The following is a 23,143-nucleotide window of genomic DNA, read 5'->3' as shown; positions in this document are numbered from 1 at the left end:
CAACCACATAAATATCTTACTACTCTAAAAGGTAGAAACTCTGTAGTAGCTCAGCGTCAAAAAGAAATACCCATTAAAATTGCCAGGTAATCCCGTTGTTAAAACATGCCTCTTGAGTTTATAGTTATTTATGACTGGAACATTGTGAATAGAAATAATATGCAAACATTTCTTCTTAACACTGGAAGAACTTGAAATATTCTATCAGGTACAATATTAAGATTTTTGCAGAAATGCTAACTATTTGAGTTTGATTATTAATGTATTCAGAATGAAATAATAATTCCTTACATTTATATAAAGCATTTTATAGTACAGGTAATGAGGACTCCTCTCCACTACCAATGTGTAGCCCCCACCTGGACGCGACAGCAGCCAAAGTGCACCAATATGCTCACCACACACCAGCTATCAGTAGGGAGGAGATGAGAGTAAAACCAGTTCATAGATGAGAATTATTAGGAGGCCATGATTGGTAAAGTTCAGGGGAAAATTTGGTTAGGACACTAGCGTAATACAATATCTCTACTCTTTTTGTGAAACACTCTGGGTGTTTGATGATCACAGAGAGTCAGGACCTCGGTTTTACATCTCATCCAAAGGGTGGTGCCTTTTTTTACAGTATATGGTTTCCATCACTATACTGGGGAGTTAGGTCCATCACAGATTGTAGGGTGAGCACCCCCTACTGGTCTCACACCTTTTTCCCAGGAGGTTTCCCATCAATGTACCAGCCAGGCTCACATTTACTTAGCTTCAGTGGGTTTCCAGTTGTGAGTTGCAGGGTGACATACTGTAGCTGCTCATATAAACCAAAATACATCCTTTTTGAACCAAATCATAGTTTCCACACACATAATTTAGCACAACTGTAAGATAAGAAAAAGTAGCCACACCTAATGCATTCCTGTAGCAGAAACTAAAGGTATGAAATGGACTGTGAAAAGGTTTTATTATGACTCATAGAAGAGGAGTGGCTCATTAATGTTTGAGAATGGAGAGACTGGTAAGGAAAAGAGACTTTGAACTCCGCGGTTAAGTAACGTGTGCTTTCACTTCTACAGTGTGTGTCGATGAATTTCCGAGCTTTAAAACACACAGCATGATTTACATTCAGATATTTTATTCGATCTGAGGCAGATCTTGGAATACGCATTGTGGAAATAACTGATGCCTACAGTACCTGGTGGCACAGTTCCAGCGACGAGGCTCCACCCTCCCGGATAGCTGCTGCAGTGTCGAGGGAAACTTGACTGAGTCCAGACAGGTGAACGAGCCTAGCTGACTAATCGTGTTGCGGGAAACCGTCAACAGGTGAGGTTTCTGCTTGCGGTTGTTAAGCTTTCTCTTTCTGCAGTGACGCATTTGCCTTATAATGTGGATATCGTAGACCCTACTAGCAATTTGCAACATAAGAGACTCGTTTACTGGACAAAAAAAAAGTTTTAGTAAGCTTGTATCTGTGAGTGTTGCGTCCACTTCTACGTAATTTCGAGGGAAGGATAGGTCATGGCTTTTTGCAACATATTTTCCATGGCTGAGTGGAATTGCATTGCTTGCGCAGAATGTGCATACACGAATAACTTAAAGTAGAATGTAGAATTTGGCAAAAGTGCATTATTAATTTGGATGGTTGGTTTTCAATATGGAATGTACGGTCCAAACAACGAAATATGCAAAAACAAAATCTGCAAGGAAGACGTTTTGACATAAGATGTTTTTTATTCATAATAACACGATTAATACAATTAACATCGCAAGCTTTGTTCCTGAACACCTGACCGCCTACAGTATCTAATAACTAACTCGTACAGACAATGTAATGTTATCAAAACTATTCATGAAGTTGACAAGCCATCATATTTACGGAGACAATAAACTAATGATCGTACAGTATATGAAAGAGGTACAGTAAGTAAATCAGGGTTTATCACAGAGCAGACTCATCGGGTCAGATCATTATCAAGATCATTAACGTTAATGAATACATGAATCCAACCCCTGGATGGAACTGTAATCAATCATAGAAAGATCATCTTTTTATTCTTGGTAATAACAGAGTTCTTATTTCCTGTGATATGGTTCAGTTTGAAGAATAGTTCTTCCAAACGGAGATTGTTTAAAGCGTGGAAATCGATTTTCTTAGGTTAAGTCTCTCTGTGTATTTATTCATCATGCTTTAGTTTACTGTTTTGAAATATTAATTATCGCCTGGTACCTCTGTTCTATGTACTGTATATTCATTTTGTGTGATAGCGTAGATTGGTGAACTACAGCAGTCTAAATGTACAAAAGCCTGTGTCCAGACATGTACTTTCAGCCTGCTTAATTTTTTTTAAAACGTGGTTATGTACAGTATCTTTGCTTTCTAACTTTTATGCTTTTACATCGTACGAACGAAACACGTAAATTAAACAAGGGCAAAACATATTGGTGTTACAAGTGGTTCTGGTATTTTTTAAGAGGTTTTGGATCTTTGACAGACCTGATGTTCTGCACTGCTGTAAAAGGTGCATCACTTGTGAGAGGTACATGGGCAAAAATGCTGAGAATACTGCTTCATTTAATTTAAAAATACTGCTTCATATAATTTAAAAATAAATTACAAGTTTTTTTTGTCATAAACACATAGGGCTGTATGCTTTTGCAATAACTAGTACCAGAAGATTACTTTGGTTCAGTCTTTCATACTCTGTTCTCCTCACCAAAGGTAAGGGTGATGATCAATAATTTAATTAAAGCATATGGCAGTTATTGGGTGTCTCAGTACCTAGTAAGTTTAAGTTGTAACTTAGTAATTTATTTGTGTAGATTTTGTATCAATAACACAATAATACACGTTAAAAATGTTTTATACCCACTTAATTTAGTATTGCCTGTGTCTTGTTTACATCCTGGCCAACAGCGATAAGTCCTATACTACACAAGGAGAATCAGAGTGGACAGACAGGATCCACAGAGCTGCCCACACATTGAGACATTCATCCTTTGTCATGCTGCAAGAGCTCTGGAACCTCTAGGAGCTGTTGTCTTACAGGGAGTTTGAAGCACCCTCTCTACTCTAGTAATCACACTCCCAAGGAAAGCTGCCTCATGACGTGATCCAGGCACCAGCTCAGAAATGTTTTTGAAACTTGATTCTGGATCGCCCCATGTTTACAAAGTTAGCATGCATGGATGTAAAATTCCCAGCGCTCCTGATATCACACTATACTTTATTTCTCAGTAAAGTAACTTTCTAACCACTGAGTTTGGTTTGATATCCCATATGTGAGAGTGAAACTGTTCCTTTCCAGACGCTTATTTCAGTGTTCTCAAGTCAATCAGCTGTAGCTGGCACTGTGGCTTGGAAAGATTAGCACTTCTTAAACCCTTCTCTTGAGCTATCAGGTACAGTCAGTGACTTGTGTCTACATGCAGTGTTCTGGGGTGTATTTATCTAAAGTGAGATTCCGTGTGTGTGTGTGTGTGTGTTTTGTCAGTGCCACAGGACCTTCCAAGCTATTCCCTGACTTTTTCTTGTACTGTATGAATTTGGCCTTGATTAACCTTAGACAGATATTAATACTTTTCAAAGCATCCATCAAGACAGACGTTATTATTTTATAAATTAGGGGGATATTGGATTTTCCTTAAGGACTTTCATTTGCAGTTACACTACACTACTATTTACAGGAAGGGAAAAAATCTGTTGAATACAGAAAAACTTTAGATAAGATTGCTATGAATAGCTGTTCAAGTAAGGACAATGATGGATTTTAAGTTGTTCATAACTGGAATATGTTCTGTGGTCAGAGAGTTTCCTGATGTAATTTCTTCAGAGTGATGTGTACAGTACAAAATGGAAATGATGAAGAGATATCAATCTACCACCACCTCCACAGATAATTGAATTACAAGTTTTAGCAGCTGCAGGAATCTTGACTCACTTCTTTAATCATCAGATCCTAAAGGCATAATATTCCTTTAGGAGTTCGTCTTGCTGCCAAAAAAACAACCACAGTGATGCCAAATAAAATTGGGATGTTTTTTCTGTGTCAGTCCATAGCACAGAGAGGACTGATTTCCATGTTTCAGTTTTATACACATACTGTATACTGTATGTATACACACCAGTGATCTGATAAATGCTGAACAATTTTATGATCACAGCACATCTGTTCAGATTTTTTACCGATATGACAATCCTTTTTATAAAATGAGTTATAATCCTCATTTGTTCAGCTTTAAACAATTACAAAATAATGATTTTCTGTCATGGAACTTAAAACCTCGTAATATAATGAAACATTTTAATGATCAAATTGATCCCTGTCTCTCTTTGGAAATTTTAGGTATTTACACAGTTTATTGTGCTTCCAGATCTTATTAGAAATCTTATTTAAACAGAAGGTTAAACAATGCTATACTCTCCCAATGTGTTTTAAAACTATTGAAGCTTATGCAGCTAGTTTGTGGGTTGAACATTTTGCCTGTGGAAAATGTACAAGCCTGAACATCAGTATGTAGCCTGAGATCCATTGTCAGAGCCAAGCTAGACTGAATGAGTGATTGAACTTCATATGGAAAAGTGGGACTTCTGCTTTCCTTCAGTAGTCTTGTGATTGTGAGTTTGAAGTATTTCTCAGGTGGAACACATCCAGGACTTACCTGCATTGTCTTGCTAGCATTCTTTGATATTTGAGACCCTTAAGGTCTAATCGGAGTGATTTAGAAATTCATGTCCTTGATTATTAAGCAAGCCAGGCAACTTTTTCTTCACTGAGGTTTCTCAAAATGCACTATCCATTTACTCTTTTTTTTACTCCAAAAATCTGGTGCAGGCGTCTGTGGCTATATCCCTTTAACTGCTGTAGCTTTTCTTTCAGTTGTACAGTATAAGCAATTTATTGCATTTCAGTTCTACATGTATGTATCCAGTAGTAGTTTTTTCTCCTTACCTTAATAACCAAACATCAGAATAAAAAAGCTGACACACTGGAATACAGAAGGCAGTGTCATCTCAATCAGGGGTTGTTGTTTTTTTTAGACTCTAGACCCTGTCTGAGGCAGTAATTTCTGTTAAAACCCCCTGACAGAAATGAAACAGAAATCACAATATTTATTAAATTTGAAATGCTAAAATGGGATATAGAATTGCAGGTAAAAAGATATGATGAAAATGTTGACAGATAAGAAACCGAACACTACTTAAGTGTTGTTGCGCACTTTATACATTTTACATTGTACTTTCGTTTCTGAGCAACGCCTTGTCAGAATCTGAGGTCACTCGCAGGCCTCAAGATTCCTGATTGAAAACTGTTGACCCAGAGAAAGACCATGGCCATGGTTTAAATGAGACCATGTTTAAACAGCTGATGTCTTCAATGTTTTTCTTTTCTAAAACATAAAATTCAGTTTCATGTTTCAGTTTTGTGATTTTAATTGGTGTTTTGATGCCCTTAATTGCGTTTTGCTGCACCGCTATTTAAAAAACCGTCAAACAATGAGTCACTCCTTCCAAAGAAGTCATAATAACTCTGAAAGGAAATTTGTCTGATTACACGTAAGACATTTTAACCATTTGTTTTTCAGCTTAACTAATTACAGGAAATTATTTAAGTTCGGCGGTCATGTTTGGCTTCACAAAGTTATACACAGTACATGTAGTGTTAATTGTATTGACTCTCTGTCAGAGAAATATTGAAATACATTTTAACATTTAGTATTCCTTCTACTAACAATTTTAATACGGTATTGGCCAGGCTGCAAAGCAGGAAGCCTGGAGCAGCAGTTAACTGCAGTGAGCAAGATCAGTTTGCTTTGGTGAGATGTTCTTAGCAGTTCTTATCTACAGAGGTATGGTAATTCAACTCCCACCTTCTTGCAATCCATGGGATTTAAGAACGGTGTCCTAAAGCCAGTCTGCTTTGCTTTATTTGCGGTTCTTTCTCATGATTAATTGAAAGTTTATGCTAATGAAAAAGAAGGGACTTGAGACATCTCTTCGGAACCCACCTTTATTTCTGCACAGCTTTGAGAACTGTGTTCTGGGGTACTGTCGTAATCGCCTGAAGTGCTGTGCAATAGTTAGCTCCCACATTCAATGTTCTCTCCTGATAAGCTGCTTATTAAGTTCATCTTGAGAGCTGAAGAACAGCATTGGTATTTGGCCTTTGAGGAAAGAAGAAGGATTAATTTCTTATGAGACTGCCGACTGTAGATCGGGTTGCTGGAGAATCAAGAGAAAACCGACAGATCTTTTTTTACGATATGCGATCATTGTGTGCTTTTGTCATTTTTAAGATTAAATGTGAAACGAAAGCAAGGAAGACTAAATCCAACATGCATATCTCAACATATTTCTTAATTGCTTCTAGTCACTTATTTTTGAGACAAAGAAATGCAACAACTACATTTCCTTTCTTATTTGCTGGTACAAGACTTTTTATGTCAGAGGCTTTTGCTAGTCAGGGAGATTGAAGCCATGCATAAAGAAAATGCAACATGCTGGAGAGATTTCTGCCACAGGGGGTACATGGTGTACAGTGCTAAGGTTACAGTCTGCGACTTTACTCCTTCACACCCTGCAGCAGAGAATCATTTTTTCCCCTTTTCAGAACTATCGGGTGTGGCTGGTTAAAGTTTAATTCCTTATCGGCCTGACTTTACCTTCATCAGAGCAGGAGCTCTAATCATTGCAGGATCTACTCACTGAGGCAGAATCTGATATATTTTATGGCAGCCTTAGAGGCATGACAGTACCAAAAGAAAATGTATGCACAGGCGGAAAAGCAAGCGCTCATTGGTGTTGGATTACTCGTTCCCCTGCTGTAGATTGTGAATGAATCTGAGGTGTCGTACACTTTGTCTAGTGCATGTTGAGTCAGTCTCAATCAGTAACATGCTTAGGCTGTAGTAAAAGGTCATTATCACTGCTGCTTTGAGTGCCTGGCTGGAGCCAGAGGAGTTTAATTCAAATGCATCTGCAATTGTTCTTGTAATGTTTCCAGATCAAGTCCTTATTACCAGAGGAAACAAATAGTAAATTTTCTAAAATTCCTGTCTTTCTTACGAGAAACAGAACCTTCTAGGTTTCTGTCTGAGACTAATGCACATTATGGGGACACATAGCCTTTGTCTTGGAATGATTGCATGAATAAAAGAGAGTTTTGGAATTATGAGTACAGTGGTCATGTTCGTGGGGGGATCTAGGCCAATCAGCTCATCGTCATTGACCGGTGTAAAAAATGCAACAGACAAGTCCTGGACAGCAGTGTCAGAAATGTCTCTGTAATGTGCTTTGAGATTCTGCTGGTGAATAAAAAAATTCACTAGTAATAAACAACATGCTCTCAATGTGCTTACTGTAACAAAGTTCCATCTGGGTTTTGTAGTAAAAATGTAGAAAAAGTTCTCTGTAGAATATGAAATCGCAATCTTTTCCAAATTGTTGGTATTCCTAAAATTAACATTTTAGTGAGGTTTTGCAACCAAGGGTATTTAACTTGTTTAAATCTTGGCTGATATAATTACGTAAATCCCCAAACATGACAGAAATGCACAAACACTGCTTCCCAGATGGTGAAGACTATTCTGTCATAAAGAAGCTCTGTCATGTTCTTATTCCCCAAAAGAAAATCTATCCTTTTTAATATTTTAAAGGGGTTTACATGGATATCATGCCTAATGCTTCTCCTTATACAGCTTTCCAATGGTATCATAATACCATGACCACCGTTTTAAAACCAGCTGTAGGTTCAGGCTAGGAAATGACTGTAACTATAATTGATCTACCACCATGCATAGAGGCCACATTTGTGTTTTTCATCAATCAGTCAACATTCTACTGTACATCAGAATTTGGGATTATGTACATTTTAATTCCAGCAAGTTTCCAGTTACTCGTCATGTAAAGACGTCTCACTGAGTCCTTCACACAGCAGACATGTCTGTATATTGATAAGGTACCCATTGGTTCTTTTTTAACTCTCTCTGGGCCTCAATTTTTAAGTCATGTTTGGCCCTTTCCACCTCTTAGGACTGAATCCAAGTAAAGTGGTAACACTGCTGTAAATGCAAATTGTACAGTACATCCACACTTTTTTTGTTCTTGATCCCTTTTGAAATGTTTTGCCTCCTGAGTCATGACCCTGCATGGCTGTCCTCAGCAAACATTCAGAATGCTACTGTACCTTTCTCTTTAATCTCTGATAAGCCCCAGCTCTTTTTTTTACAAAAGGCTGCAGTGTTTGCACTCAACTATTACTAAGGATTGTTTTTCATGGAGCTTTCAGGGTATAGCCCCGGACATGCTGCTATGTTTAATTACGCACAGTGCTTGTTTTATTTCTTAGTACTTGAGTTGGTGCCCTATTGTACCTATTAATCTTCATTTCTGTATTGCTTACGAAACACAATGCGTCCTTTGAAATGCAGTTGTTGGGTGTACTTATGTGCAAATATTTTTGGTCTTTATTATAGTTCACTTGCTCTCTCCAATACAATTCTTTTTCGGTACTTTTCATGCATGCTTTGATGTATGAATAAGTATGCAAGCAAGGGATGTTATTTTGTTTGTTGTGCTTGAGAAAGGATGTTGGGAATCTACATGATTTAAAAATAATGTTTTTGTGTTCTTCCTTTGAAGGCAAAGTGAACTTTCAGGTAGTGCTGTAATTAGCTAAAGCACCTTCAGAAAACAGAACTTGAATCTAACTGGTAATTACAATACCTTTCAGCTTTTTGTTATATGCATTTGTATCACTACCTGATAGCTCTTGAGTGAGGAAGGAGAGTGTTACATGAGTTGTATGTGGGCGTATTTTAACATGAACAAGAGGACAGGAAAAATTAACTTAAGCTGTCAGTGGAGGAGTTGCCACTCATGAGGGGCTGGGCTTTTAGATTTCACAAGGTATAAGCAGTCACTTTTTAGACCTGAGTGATTATTGAATATTCAATGGGGGAAAAAATGCATTGCTGTATTACGATACTTTGTGTCCTTTTTATGAAAATGTTTAATTCGTACAAGCATGAATGCAGAAGAAAAAAAGCTCTCCAACTGGATTATCTGTGCATTACCAGAAAGCTTTTGTAAAGACATTTTAGATGCAGTTACTGTAATTCAGGTCTTATCTCATTTTGCAGGGTGTTCCAAGGAAAGAAGAGTTTACGTGCCTTTTTGTACTGCCAATTTAATATTAGAGACGTGTAGAAGAATAATGATTCACAATTCCGAGAAGTATGACAGCTTTTTGGGGGTGAATGAAACTATCCCAGCCCGAAGAGATCTGTGCACTGTAGAAAAAGGTTCTTGCTGTGACATGGTGGCCTCAGAGATCTTAAACTGTTCCCATGAGACATTAAGTCATGCCCACAAGATAATTACGTTGTGGCCACAGAATAGTAAGTTCCCCACAAACTATTTTCTTCCTTCTGTGACAGGCTCCCAGTAGGAAATTGATCTTACTGTGCCATGGAGAACCTTGAGACCATAAGATGTTCCCAAGTCAAATCCTTTTCATTTCGACAGTCTGAATGTTAGAGGAAAGATGAACTGTTCCTTGTTTCATAGCAGTGGATGAGTAGAACCAGCTGTCCGTGTGGCTTTCAGAAGCTCCCATGTTGCTCCGTCTGTTAATGCCACCTCTCAGCCTTGTGCCTTAGATCAGGGGTAGAGTGAATGTCTAATGGTCTGGAACACTGAGATGATGACAGTATGGATGTGAGCAAACAGAAGAGCAGCGAGAGCAACGATTCTGTGCAGCCAGTGCAGTGGTGTGGGTATACATGTGGGTGTAAAGGTGTCAGACTCCATTCTTTTTTGAGGGCCATCTAATTTGTTTTCTAGCTCAGATCTCGCTGAAGTAGTTTTAATGGCCTTATGGAATACATTTTGTATTTTCCTCCTGGCTCAAAATAGTATGTGCTTGTCGGGACTCACCAGCATTCTTTACGTTTTCAACCATCAAAAGCTTGCAGGGTCATCAGTAAAGGAGCTTGCTCCTCATGCAGAATCAGCACTTTGATCCAGATGTTGCTTGTTCAAACCTGAGTCATGTCCCCTGCCAGTTGTGATGGATAAGTGCAGACTTGACAATGTGCCATTATGGTTAGTGTTACAACAATTCCTTTGTCATCTCACTCTTGCTGTGCAGTACAGAAATTGCTGCTGTCAGTCAAAAGAAAGAGAATAAAAACATTGTAACAATGTGAGAATCAAAAATCAAGATGTGCTGAACAAATTAAGAAAATGATTGTATTAAATGATCTATGTGAACTACTAGAAACTGGCCTGCATTGAAGACATTTTCCCATTGTATTTGTACTTTCTCCTTCTCTGGGACGGTTATTTTGTAAAATCAGTATGTGTTCATTGCATCAGTTGAATGACAGACAAATAATTTCTAAAAATAATTTCAGATTGTTTCAGAATCGTGATACAAAACCTACAAATAACTCTGTTTTTTTCTGACCCCAAATCTCATTAGTGATAATTAATAAATAATTCAGTATTAATGATAATATTTAGTTCTTCCAATCTCAATAACTACTTTATAAGATTAAAATCCTGGGTAGGCCTCTGAACTGACTATTCATGTCCCTTCCTCATAATAAAGCCAGCAGGTTCTCCTTTTGTGCATTACTGTTCTCCAATATTTTCTGTGTTCTTCAAGAAAGTGTTTGTCTTGTATAGACCTGGATCCTAAAGCAACAACCTCTTAGACTGACATGCTATGACTTCTTGTACAGCATAATAAGCCAGTGCTCCTGAAAAAGGCTGTTGACATACTGGAATGAGTATGGTGTTGTAATGTTATATGTTTCTACTGTATGTTAGTTTTTTCTTGCTTGTCATCCATTGAATCTTAGGTGAAAAACAGTGCTTCTCAGAATCCGGAGCATTCATTGTTACTGTATATTCAGTGAGCTTATGCTTCTCTTAAACTAGGCCAGGACATTTCTTTCCAGAAACCTGGATGAATACGTTCAGTTATGTACTCTAAGGCTTTGTAAGCCTCTATCCTGGTAAACCAAGAAAATGATGCCCCCTCACTCTGTATGCCCTGAATACAGCTTGATTTTGACGAAGGCAGGACTCTTGCATGCCTTGGAGAAATGCATATTGGGTTTGTACAAACCAAACGCAGGCATGTGTTTATTTGTCAGAGTTTTCATCTTTCTTTACCATTGACATACATATTTTTCTGTCCCAAAGAAATAGAATCAGAATAAAAAGTAAACAAAAATAGATTTATTTTTTAATAGTCTAGAGGCATGCGATGTAAGGTTACTCAAATGGACTTATTAGGTCTGGAAATGGGACAACAAATACAATTACTCAATGAAAAGACACAGATACTGCAAACCTGTCTCAACATATGTCTGAAACAGTGCTAAATAAAAAATGCTTTATTTAGAAAATACAATTACTAGAACTTCCAAATATACTTCTTATTTCACCTGCCATATTCCGCAGGGTAGTGTCTAGCTGTGCTGGAACGCAGAAATGAATTTCTAAAATATACAGCATTGTGATAGTTCTGCTCATGTACAGTACCTGTAATTACTTTTTTTTCTTTAATCACAAATATTCAATTAATGCTTTGCATTTACTGTACATTAAGTAATATATATTTTTTCCTTCTACTATTTGCAGTTTTAAATTCATCATTAGTCTGAGGGGCTTTGTTATCTTTTGATAAGTAGTTACAAAGTTATAGACAGACATAGGGCTTGTGTTATACTGTACAGTACACTGCCCAAACCACCACTTTTCCGGAATCAAATTATACATGACCATGTTCTGTTTATGGCATCTTTTCTTCATTGATTCCATTAATACAATACCTAACTGGACGCTGCATACCCTTGTCACTTTGTGCTCCAGCTTACTAAGAGTGGTTTCATACAATGGCTTAATTATGAGGAATTCAGGCTATTCTTGTTGAGGTTTTTTGCAATGGGACCACATGCTGTTGGTAACTGCTTCATCTATTACTGACAACAAAGAAGACCAGTTTCTGGTAAAAATAAATGCTAAAAAGACAAGAACTGGTTTTAGTCTTTTGCCATTCCCTGCCATTCAACACAACAGCAGGACCTGGATGTCCTGGGATCAACAGCTTATTGTTATAATTTGCTTCTGTGCTTCTTTCATGATTCCAAGGTCATTCCTTTAATAAAGGATCCTTATTACGTTGTAAGTCGTGCAGTCATGCAACCCGCTCTAAAAGTCCCAAAAAATCTTTAAAAGGTTGTTTTGGATCAATTTTTGATGAAGAAAGAACAAAATACATACAATTTAAACGTTATGCTTCAAAGCAGCATGGTTGTGTTTGAATTCTTGATTTTCAAATATCTTTTTTACTTAAAAGAAGAAGGTGTAAGGGTTGGTCCTAGCTTAAAATGTTAAAATGTTAGTGCTTTTTCCCACTGCTTTCATTTTTTTTCCCTCTAGAAAACAGAAGGAGGGAATGTGCCTGTCCAATGTTGTGAAACCTAATAAGTGCTCTTCAGCCTGTTGGGAGGTATTGAGGTATTAAAATTGAGGTGGTGTGTATATGAGTGGGCTCGTGGGGGAGGTCAAGCAGTTTCAGTCAGTAGCACCCACAATAGGGTGAAATGGGGTAAAAGAAACTCGTCATTCCAAAACAATAATTAATGGAATTGGTGCTGCTTTGTTGCATAGTCTTTCAATTGTGTGTAATAATGGTGGGAAATATTTTGAATAATTCTGAGGCCTTTAAAGGTAGTTCAGATAAACCAAAAATGAGAAGTGTGTACAGCATTGTGTGACTTACAGTGTAATGAAACTACAATTTAGTTTTCCTTTCAAATCTGATAGGCTTGAATCTTAAAGTCTGTTCAAAAACGTAATTTTTTTTCAAATGTACTTTATGTCGCAGCTTACTAAAGCTTTCTGAGGGAAGGCTCTTGTCCCTTCCATTTTGCCGACTTCAGCGCGACAGGATTTGTTTTCTTTTTTTTTTCCCCTTGTGGCCCTTTTATTCTTCTTTTATCTCAATTCAGCCGGAAGGAGGTGCTGACAGGGGGCGAAGCTGAAAGTGCGTTTTTTTTCTGGAACAGTAGTCCAAAAGTTTGAAAACTTCGGGGATTAGGGATCTCCCAGCTAGGAGCATACAGCGCTCATTTCCTCACTCCTGCTCCGTACGCAGAAGTCTCTGCTGAAACTCTCTGTTGAGATGCGCTGCCCAAAGAATAGGCCACTACATTCCGTCTGCCTAGAAACCATTTTTCCTTTCATACAGTGCTTTCAGTGTGACAGGCCCATTTGAATAAGAATTGCCGTCCATTCACCCCATTACTCCATTTAAAAGAAAAAATATCTGGGCCAAGCTGATTGGTTCATGTTATTCGGTTTGTTTTTACACTGCTATGGCCAGTTTGCTTACACTGGTTTTTTTTTCTTTTACACACACATTAGCAGTGAGACTCGCTCAGAAAAATTCTGTATGAGCTCGGCACAAACTGGACTGTCTCGACAGCTAGCACTGTGAGTAAGCCAATGTGACATTTTTCTTTCTCTTTGCTTCTGATTGTGAACGAATCTTGACATTTTCCCTTGTTATCTTATTCATGCAGTCATTTAACATTGTTTTCAAGTTTGGTTTTCACGTTATCACAAGTGTACGTGTAGTTTAGTTGCACGTTTTGTTGTTATTATGTTTATTTTCTTTTACTAGTTGCTTCAAGTTTATTTTTTCGTCAATTTTTGAATGCATTCTTTCTTATTCCTTTGCATTACCTCAGGAGTTTTGCACTTAAGTTGTAGAATGACTCCAACTAGATCTGAATTATTTTTGAGAGTTATGCTCCTGGAAGCTAGTCTATATGCAATTACCGTTCTCACTCTGTAGAGGTACAGTATTTTAAGATGATGCTTGAAGTATTTTTTTTCCTCATTGAAGCGGAAACAAAAAATGTGCTCTCTCCTGTTTTGTAATTTCTTTTGTTTTTCTCCAATATGAAAATGTCCATCAAGGAAAAAAAGTATTGCTGCTTCTTTCAAGAAACAGCTGGATGAAACTACAAGTATATTTGATAGCACCTGTATAACAGTAATTGAAAGGCAAAAATTACTACATTAGGACATGAACTTCAAATTGTATTGATGCGTAGCTGGCATGGCAATGAAATTATTTTTTTTTCACTGGGAAGAAAAAGAACTCATGTCTCAGTGGTCAGGTCCTAGTATTCTATTGGTGTTTGGTGAAAGCAGCCTGAACTACTACACTGAACTTCTACTGAAATAATTTTGCCATATGTTTTTTATAATCCAAGTCAAATGTTGAACATCAGTACACGTATTTACATCATTGACATGCTGCAAAAGAAAGCGACTCAGGCTCTCAAACTCTGCTTAGGAGTGCTTTAATTTTCTTGTGTCTTTATTTTTTCTCCAAAAGATGTCATTATTTTATAACTTTCATGAGTACTGATGACAATATGAGTTTAAAATTAAATACATATATAGTAACTGAAAAAGCTTATACAATCATGTTTTGGTAACATTTTATTTGAATGTGATCAACATAAAACTTTCATAAAGGATTCACATCTACGGTATAATATTTATTCGTAATTCTTTATAATTTATTTAAAAACCACTTCAGGTTCTTAAATATTTGTGGAAACCCTAATAGAAACCCTTGCCTTAGCAAAAGTTATGATCTCTGCTGTCACAAATCTTATACATTGTTACAAACACTTATACAGGTATTGTTGTACAGTATATGGCCCCAGTGAAAGATCCTGGCTACATAAAACTTTATTCCAGATAAAGCTTGACACAGAGTTTATAATAGTGTCTGGTAAGTGAAGTCGGTTAGTTAATACATTATCTGGAAAGGAAAATCAAAAAGTAACAATCTTGCGTTAAAACCTGTAAGAGCTTTAAGATGTACTCTTTTATATTGTCATGGCATTGTTAAGGTCTGACTGAAATTGTTATGTGAAGCAAAGAAAAACAATTGATTAGTTTATTTTTTAAATTAGAGACTCACCCAGTCTGTTTGAAAACATTGCTGTTATCAATCAATGATTTAATCAGGCGGGAAGTGTGGATTTTCTAAGCTGTCTGCTTTATTTTTCATCACTTTGAATTTGTGGTGCTGATAAACTTTGCAGGAAATGCTTGTTTCATTGCTTCTTAATAAAGTAAATGGATGACTCAGGCACAGGACTTAGACATCCTAAATACTGTCTTTAAATGGGACTTGTTTCACACTGGTATGGAAAACCTACAGTATGGGGTCTCCTTGTTTGTGTAGATTCTGTACATAGAAGCCCTTCCATTCACTGCCCACATCCAGTAACAAATAGACCACCAGGTGAAGCAGCAATTTATTCCTTGGGGATTCAGTTGTCTTCTGGACTGATTGATGCATTTAAATGTTTTACTGTTAAATGCATTGGAAACAAATATCCCAAGCCTTTAATGTCACTGCTCGACAGGAGTAGCATTACAAAAGGGGCTGTGAAGAGAGAAAAAATGATAGATCTTGCATGTCAAAAGATGAACATTCCTGAGGGCCATGTGCTTGTGTCTCAGAAAGCATACAACGGCTGCACTTTATCTGTTGCAGAAATGCTGTTTCTACTTGGAATCACCAGAAATCATCTGATTTGTTTGTCGTTTGGCTCTGAAAAAAACTATTTTGGTTAGATTTCGGTCTCAATTTTCTGTGTGTACTAACATATAGAAGCATTGAATGTTTCTTGATCCTTATTCTGTGTCGAAATTCTGTGAATGCAAGTACAGAAGATGTGCATCCATTTCTCCATGGATCTTTCAGTCTTGCCCGCATCTATTGGAGACTGTTACACTAAATGGGTACCAACCACAGGATAGTCTTATAAAATATATAATATTTGTTTTGTGAAACAGTATCCCCTTTCCTCCTCAGTCACACAATGATCAGTCTCCAGGCCCTCAAAACATACTGTACCTTATATGCTTTTTCATTCTTTTCAATCTTTAGTTATTTTTCTTGAATTAACGTAAGATCACCCTAGGTCAGAGTTATTCATTTTTGCTTATGCAAATGAATCAGAGGGTAAATATGAAGAAACAAAGCATGTCAGTAAAAATATCTAATGTACACTGTAAAAGGTCACATTATAAAATATTTATAGTATTATAACTTGTATGATGAGGACATTGCTAATCGGCAGTTCTAATTCCAGTGTGTTGTGTGATGGTCGGCTGAGTGGTAATTGATACATGCATTCACTTCAAGCACAACTGCACTTCTGTGTGATTAGGCAATTTTAAGTATCGATCATTGATATGTCACTCAACATGTATATTTAGTTTCTTTTTATCACCACCACCACCACTGCTGCTGCTAACTCCGTTTGCAATGTTTCTGATGCACTTTGTACTTTCTTACAGATTCTACAATGGGGACAGGGCACATCCCATCAGTGTACAAGATGACTCACCTGTCTGGCATTTTCATTCTATGTAAGTCTGTTTACAGGCCTATATACTCTGCCTCACTGTATATCCTAGTCCTGTGTTTGGGGACATCAATCATCAAGCTTTCTAAAACTCACTAAATGGAGTTTATAACAAAGTTCGGGAGGGATGACAACAACCGAGCTCAATCAGACGCGGCTGTCAGTAATTAGCAATCGCTCTTGACAATCCATTCCTCTCCCAAACGCTATAAATACCTACGAGATCACTATCTCTCACTCTCTTGCATGTCTCTTGCATCCCAACTCCACCCAATCTCTACCTCTGCAGCTGCCCCTTGGTCGCCCTGCATGGAGGTCCTGGCCTCCTTGTCCTATGGCACAATTTCGCTCCATGACGCTTTCATCTTAGGTGTTGTCATTCCTAGTGAATTCACAAAATGACTTGTACAGAGCTTGCACTCTATTTTCAAGACTAAATGGCCTTTAAGCTTTAATGTGGTAAGCTATGCTGCAGAGATAAAAAAAGATTAATCATTCAAAGACACTAGTCTTGCAGTGTTTTTTATTGTGAGGAGCTATTTGTAAGTCCATTGTGTTATGTGGAGAGGTTTCATTAATAAAATACTATCATTTAACCAGACATTCATTACTCCACATACTACTACCTAATAAACTTATTTTAGTAAACAATAATTATTACTCTTAAATACTGGGTCAATAATTTAATCTCAGCTTCAGGGTCAAAGTATGGAAGAATATAGAATACCTATGACTGCGTGACAAGAAAACTACATTTTATGCTTATGTTACTTTGTTTTCTGTAAATGCCAATCCCTGAATTAAGGAAATTGAAGAACATTATCATGGTTGAGTTTTTGGATCTTGACAAATCTGTCAATTTAGTAAGTGTCAGTACTATTAGTAAATTAACATTAAGATCTAACCTAGCCTGATTCTGGAAGAATATGTATATGGTGTTCAGACTGATTATTTTGTTGTTCTTAGAAAATATATTATTGATCAAAAATATTTAAATAAAATAATAAAACCAGAAACAAGATTAGAAACAGAAAACGTACAAGAGAGTGGTCTCTTCACTAATTTTCTCATTAGTATTACAATTGCTTTGAATATTTCACTTACTACTGGTATCTAGTCCAGTGATTAAAAAAAAATCATTACTTTTTTTTCCCATGGTTCATTGCTCTTTTTAATTTAATTTAAAAATGTTTTTGATAAATAGAGATTTTAAATGGCATAAAATTGTTTACAATGTGGCAGTGATTGCAATCTGACAAGTGCTGCAAATTATTACAATTATTAATCAAGTCTATTTGTCTCACAGGCAGAGTGATGTCAGGTACGGGCATGTGCTACAAGAATTTTAGTTAAATTTACGAAGCTGTTGCCATGGTGTTCTCTTTTGTTATAAAATTTTATGCTTAATTCATTCTTTTTTTAACACTTAGTGGAACATTCAATGGTCTGCTTTGAATCTTATAGATAAGAATATAATCTGTTTCCGAGTATACTCCGCAAAATGTCTAGCAGACAAAGAAAGCAAAGAAATGTTATTTTAGCTTGATTTAATGCCAGCAGGGCTCAAAATGGATAATACTGTAGACTTCACTTCCATGTAGGCAAAATAGTTCCCCATTTGGTAAAGATATATGGGGATATCTTTTAAAATATGAGTTGTAGCAAAACAAAAAGAAAAAGGTAAACTCAGGTAAACAGTAAAATCTATTTAGGTTGGTGTTCAAAATATGAAAACAGAACTAAAGGTATATTTATATATATTTTTTTACTTTAAAACCTGTGAATCTTAATTCCTTAATCTTAATCTTAAGGAATCTTACTCTTATATTACTCTTACTCTTATAAGGTAAAGGTATAAATAATATACAAGGGACCACTGTTCCTTCTAAGCAGCTCCAAGTTAGAGTTCTGGCTTCAAACACACACAGGGGAGTGTGTTTGAGTGTGAGAGAACAGGTGTTTTGTCTGGTCAAGTGCTCATTAGCAAAGTACAGCTGGGGTTTTTGCTAGTGGAAAAGTTAATTAGAGCAATGGCAATGGAAGACGGGAAAAACTGTGGGCAGGAGAATGTTGTCAGAAAGTCGGTCAGGGTCTCCTGCGTAATAGGACAGAGCCTGCAGGTTCAGTGCAATCAAACCTCTGGGTTCCTAGTCAATTAGTTATTACTCTGGGCTTCAAAATGCTAACTTCTTGTTGGGTGAGAGGCCACAGCAATCCCTGAGGCACATACCAGATACCATGTGAGTGTGCACTGGACTTAGGAGACTTTAACTGAATCCTGCCAAATGTTTTGAAGCAGACTGCATCTCAGCATGGAGATCCTTACAGTTTTTTCTATAGTATTCCTATATTAATCCAGGAGTTCATTTGAAATCAATCAATTGATATTCTCCTGTAATTTTCTTTAGGTATGTGGTCCATACACTGTTTTTAAATGTGCTTCAGCATCAAGGGCTTTTAATTTACAGCTGAGTTCTTTACTAATTTCTCCATTTGTCTTTTGTGAGGTTAACATTACTAGTTTAGATGCCCGTGTGAATTGTGAACATTTATGATAGTCTTTTACTCAGGTGCAATTAAAAAAAAAATTAAAGCAATCTGTTATTGTAGTACACGGTACTTTTTCATCTACTCATATGCAGCTAAACAGGTCCTTAAGGTCATGAAAAGTGTTGTGGCTCGTGTTTCTTTACAGCCAGGTCTTATATAACCATTTAAAATAGATATAGAAAAAGTATTTGTCCTGAAAGTTTCACAAAATAAATTTCATTCACAAAAACAAGAATAACATTACCATACTGCATGTGGCTTTAGGTTATGAGGGATTTCACTTAATCCTCTTCAGATTTCAGGCCAGCCTGTTCATCAATGGCTTTTTTTATCTTGTTTTATCACTGAAAACACTGTAGAGGAGAAAAGATTCAAGCCACTGGTGGCCACAGCACCAATGTGTAGCACCCACCTGAATCCTGTGATGGCAGCCAAAGTGCACCAGGATCAGCTATCAGTGGGAAGGAGAACAGTGTAATGACACCAATTCAGAGATGGAGATTATTAGGAAGCCATGATTGGGAAAGGCAAGGGGGGAATTTGGCCTGGACAATGGGATGTGGCTTTACTCTTTTCAAGAAGCACCATGGGATTTTTAATGACCATGGAGAGTCAGGATCTCGATTTAACTTTTCATCTTAAGATTGCATGTTTTTTTACAGTATAGTGTCCCCATCCCTACAATATATTGGGCATTAGGACCCACATATTGCACAGGATTAGTGCTCCCTACTGGTCCCTACTCTTTCAGCAACAACCTCTTTCAGGAGGTCCAGGTACTGGTCAGGCTCACACCTGCTTAGCGTCAGTGGGTTACCGGTTGTGAGCTGCAGGGTGATGTGGTTTCTGGCTTATACTAAACTAACTTGAAAATTCTGCTGTGAACAACACAAATATACTTGTAGTGAATCGCTTTTACAGTACCCTTGAGTAGTTACTGTAGTTTCAATTTGTAACAAAATTAACTAAGGTACTTAATTCCTGAATTAAGTATGAAAGCGTTCATGAAAGGTGAGGAGAAAGAACACGTTGGGCTCTTTGACTCATTCACTACACCTTTTTAACGGAATCCGAAAGGGCATCTGTGTGTTCCTTTAAATTGTGTCTTACAGGACATTTATAATGACCTACACCATTGTTGTTCACTCAATTCATGAATTACTTTATGTCACTGGGGTTCCTAGAACAGCTGGAGCTTTTGCCTTGTAACTGAAGTCTGTATCTGAGTTTGCAGTTTATTCTTTGTCCAATATTGTTGTTTTGTTGTTAAAGCATTTTTAATTCAGACAATGCTACAGAGTGAAAAATCCAAATAATTTAGATGTATGACAGAAGATACAGTCAAACCCCATAATACCAACTGAGGAAGAAGTCTGCAATTATATTTTTGCCTTAAACCAGTTTGGTTTTGAGGGACAACTGGCCTGTCAAGGTGGATGCAGAAACATTGTAGATCACCAGGAGCTGTATTTATTGCTGTATTGGTGATGAAGTATGAGTTTGGTGGATGGGTAGGATTATCTCTGGGAAATGGTGGTCAAGAGACCTGTATTTATAGAACCACATATTGTTTGGGACTTCAGCTTGTCCTCCAGAACATGCTCACTATAAATGATAAAAGGTAACTCCAGTTCGTTGTGTACTGTACGTTTTGGGATTCACTTTTGAGCAAGCAATGTTTAGAGTCAGGAATGCAAGTGTGCATGAATGTAAACGTATACAGTACTCTGATTTTTAACTGCATATTGTGCAATTCAACTGAACCTCGAAACACATGGATTAAAGAAATACCATAATAAAACAAATAGTACAATTAACTGTGGAATAAATGTGATGTTTGTGACTTACAGCAGCTGACCAAAACCCCCATTAGCTCTTCTGTATGGTGCTTTTGAAAACCGTGTGTCAGGGTTGCTGTTGTGCTTTAACAGTCTCACAAGCAGCTGTGGTTTCAGGCCTTTGACCAGTTTTCTATAATGCCAGTACCATATGGTACAGGGTACCAGCTTCCCATTGTGTACCAAGGTAATTGAAGACTTTTTAATTAGAGGCAATTTGTTCCCCTGACACCAAATGGTGAGACAATTGAATTTATGGCAGGCCGAGCAGAGGTCAGTGTAAACTACTTGAAAATAACTATGAACTAACTAAACAGACTCACTAGACCTTTTGGCTAATGTGATTTTCTTTCAGAATCTGAAAGGAGCAAGATAACTCCATTGTCTTCTTTGGTTTCGTTAATCATAAATAACCTTGCAATATGTTATAAAATTGTAGATTTTGTGTGCATTTATTTGTCAGCTGCAGTTAATTGCAGGTCCTCTGGTACAATTTAATTCCTACTTAATACTATTTAGTTACTGCTGTGCACTTAAAGAAGGCTCCACAGCCGAAACGTTGTGTTTTCTTTCTTCTCTTCTCAGCATGGAATAAACCTTTACTTGTTCCTAAATTCTTAGTGTTGACTATTCAGTGCTTCATCTTTCTTATTTTAAGCACACAGCTGCTCCTTCCACCTGAGTAGAGTTTCCCTGGATTCCAGTATTAATCCCATTAAATCTGATTAGCGGATCCTGTGATTTGGGCTGCAGCAGTGTTGGTTAGTCCTGAGGATGTATGTGCTGCAGCCACCACCCAGGACTTGGCACAGCACATTATTAACATTATTTCTCCTGCTCATGGAATCAATTTTCCATTCCAGTTAAAGAGTTGTTAGACTGTGAGACCAAAATGGGGACAAGCAGGTTTGCAAGTGAGAGAGGGAACAATAGTACAGAATCATTGTAATTTTATAGTACCTTTAGTGCTTTCTAGACACGCATATTAAAATCCCTTTGTATGTTTTCAAAACAAAGTAGAGGACTTTGCAGTATGTGCACAGCCATGGTACAAATGTTCTGCACTGTGCAAGTGAGGGCCAGTCCCCATTGCTAAAGCAGACATTCCACAGCGGGAGACACATTGCAGGAAGGGTAAAAGTGTTTCTTAAATTATCATGTTTGACATCAGGTGTTTTTTTTTAAACGAATAGTATTTACAGCATTCTTTTCATTCTTGTAAACTGAAACTTAGGTGTTGTTTTTTTTTCGTTGCCTGGGTTTCTTCTGTTGTCTTGATGTGCGCTGTGCAGTTTTAAGGGTTTTAAATACAGTATACTGTATGTAAAACACTAGGGTTCATATTTAAGGCTGCCATGCCTTTGAAAGTTTCTTTTAATTTTCCCACATTTAAAGAGGCTGGTGCCCTAAACTATTTCAGCAAAGTTTAACCTCCCCCTTCTGGATTTAGAAAAGACGCAAATGATTACGAGTTTTACACTCAACCAGCTGGACAGGGAACAATAGTTTGAACTGCAAACACAAAATCTTTGTTGTTCCTCTAAACAGAAACAACAGAGTGATTTGTATACCCCTGCACTGCAACAGACACAAGTCATCACGACCCCAGTGTTTGATTCTCCCACTTGAACAAAAAAATGGAACACGTGACAAAGTCACTTCTTTCTACTGCCATCACGTATTTGCTTTTTAATCTAGAAACTGTTAATATTCAATTAAAAAAACCTTCTCATCCCCAAAGGAGGCAATTTATCATTATTCATTCTTCCATATATTATCAATAATAGCATATTAACAATAATATGTAATAATGTGGATCCTGATGAGCTGGATTCCAACTGAACGAACAATGAGCATATTATTATTATTATTATTATTTTTGATTGAAAGATTTATATGTTTATAAAAAGAACAGTTCTTTGGCCTGGAAAGTGCGGGATGTTTTTCCAGAGGGTAGACTGTTTTGAATTATTGTTACGGCTCTTTATGTGTATATCCTGACATTTCATGCATAAGAAAATCAATTCCCTTGTCCTGCCCCATCAGTTATATTTTGGCTGCTCCCAGCAAGCCCAGCTGTCATTTCTTACAGCTCTCCACTGATTCATCACAGCCCTGCAGACACCTGAGCAGAGGTCAGCGCTGCACAGGAAGCTGATAATCATCCAGTCAACCCCAGTGCCCTCATTCCCAGTGCCCGCTGGGCTTGTGTGCAAGATATAGCCTGGATCAGAGCCCACAGGTTTCATCTTGTGTCTTAGACCAAAGTTTTTACCATAAATAGAGCT

General features: G+C 37.3%; 1 protein-coding gene across 2 annotated transcripts in view; it reads left to right on the top strand.

Annotated features, from left to right (window-relative positions):
- The first annotated feature begins 1,040 nt into the window (after window positions 1-1,040).
- lamb2l (laminin, beta 2-like) overlaps window positions 1,041-23,143 on the top strand; it is a 65,789-nt gene continuing 43,686 nt past the window's right edge. Inside the window, exons 1-3 of one of the 2 annotated variants that reach the window (XM_069189391.1) lie at window positions 1,041-1,314; window positions 13,430-13,498; window positions 16,400-16,471. In XM_069189391.1, the coding sequence (XP_069045492.1) occupies window positions 16,408-16,471 (64 nt within the window). In that variant the 5' untranslated portion in view covers window positions 1,041-1,314; window positions 13,430-13,498; window positions 16,400-16,407. The remainder of the gene's footprint in view (window positions 1,315-13,429; window positions 13,499-16,399; window positions 16,472-23,143) is intronic. The other variant, XM_069189390.1, reaches the window with a different exon arrangement.

Source organism: Lepisosteus oculatus, chromosome 4, assembly GCF_040954835.1.
Source record: "Lepisosteus oculatus isolate fLepOcu1 chromosome 4, fLepOcu1.hap2, whole genome shotgun sequence".
Taxonomy (NCBI): domain Eukaryota; kingdom Metazoa; phylum Chordata; class Actinopteri; order Semionotiformes; family Lepisosteidae; genus Lepisosteus; species Lepisosteus oculatus.
Note: the sequence above shows the minus strand (reverse complement) of the source record. Positions and strands in the feature narration are given on the sequence as shown.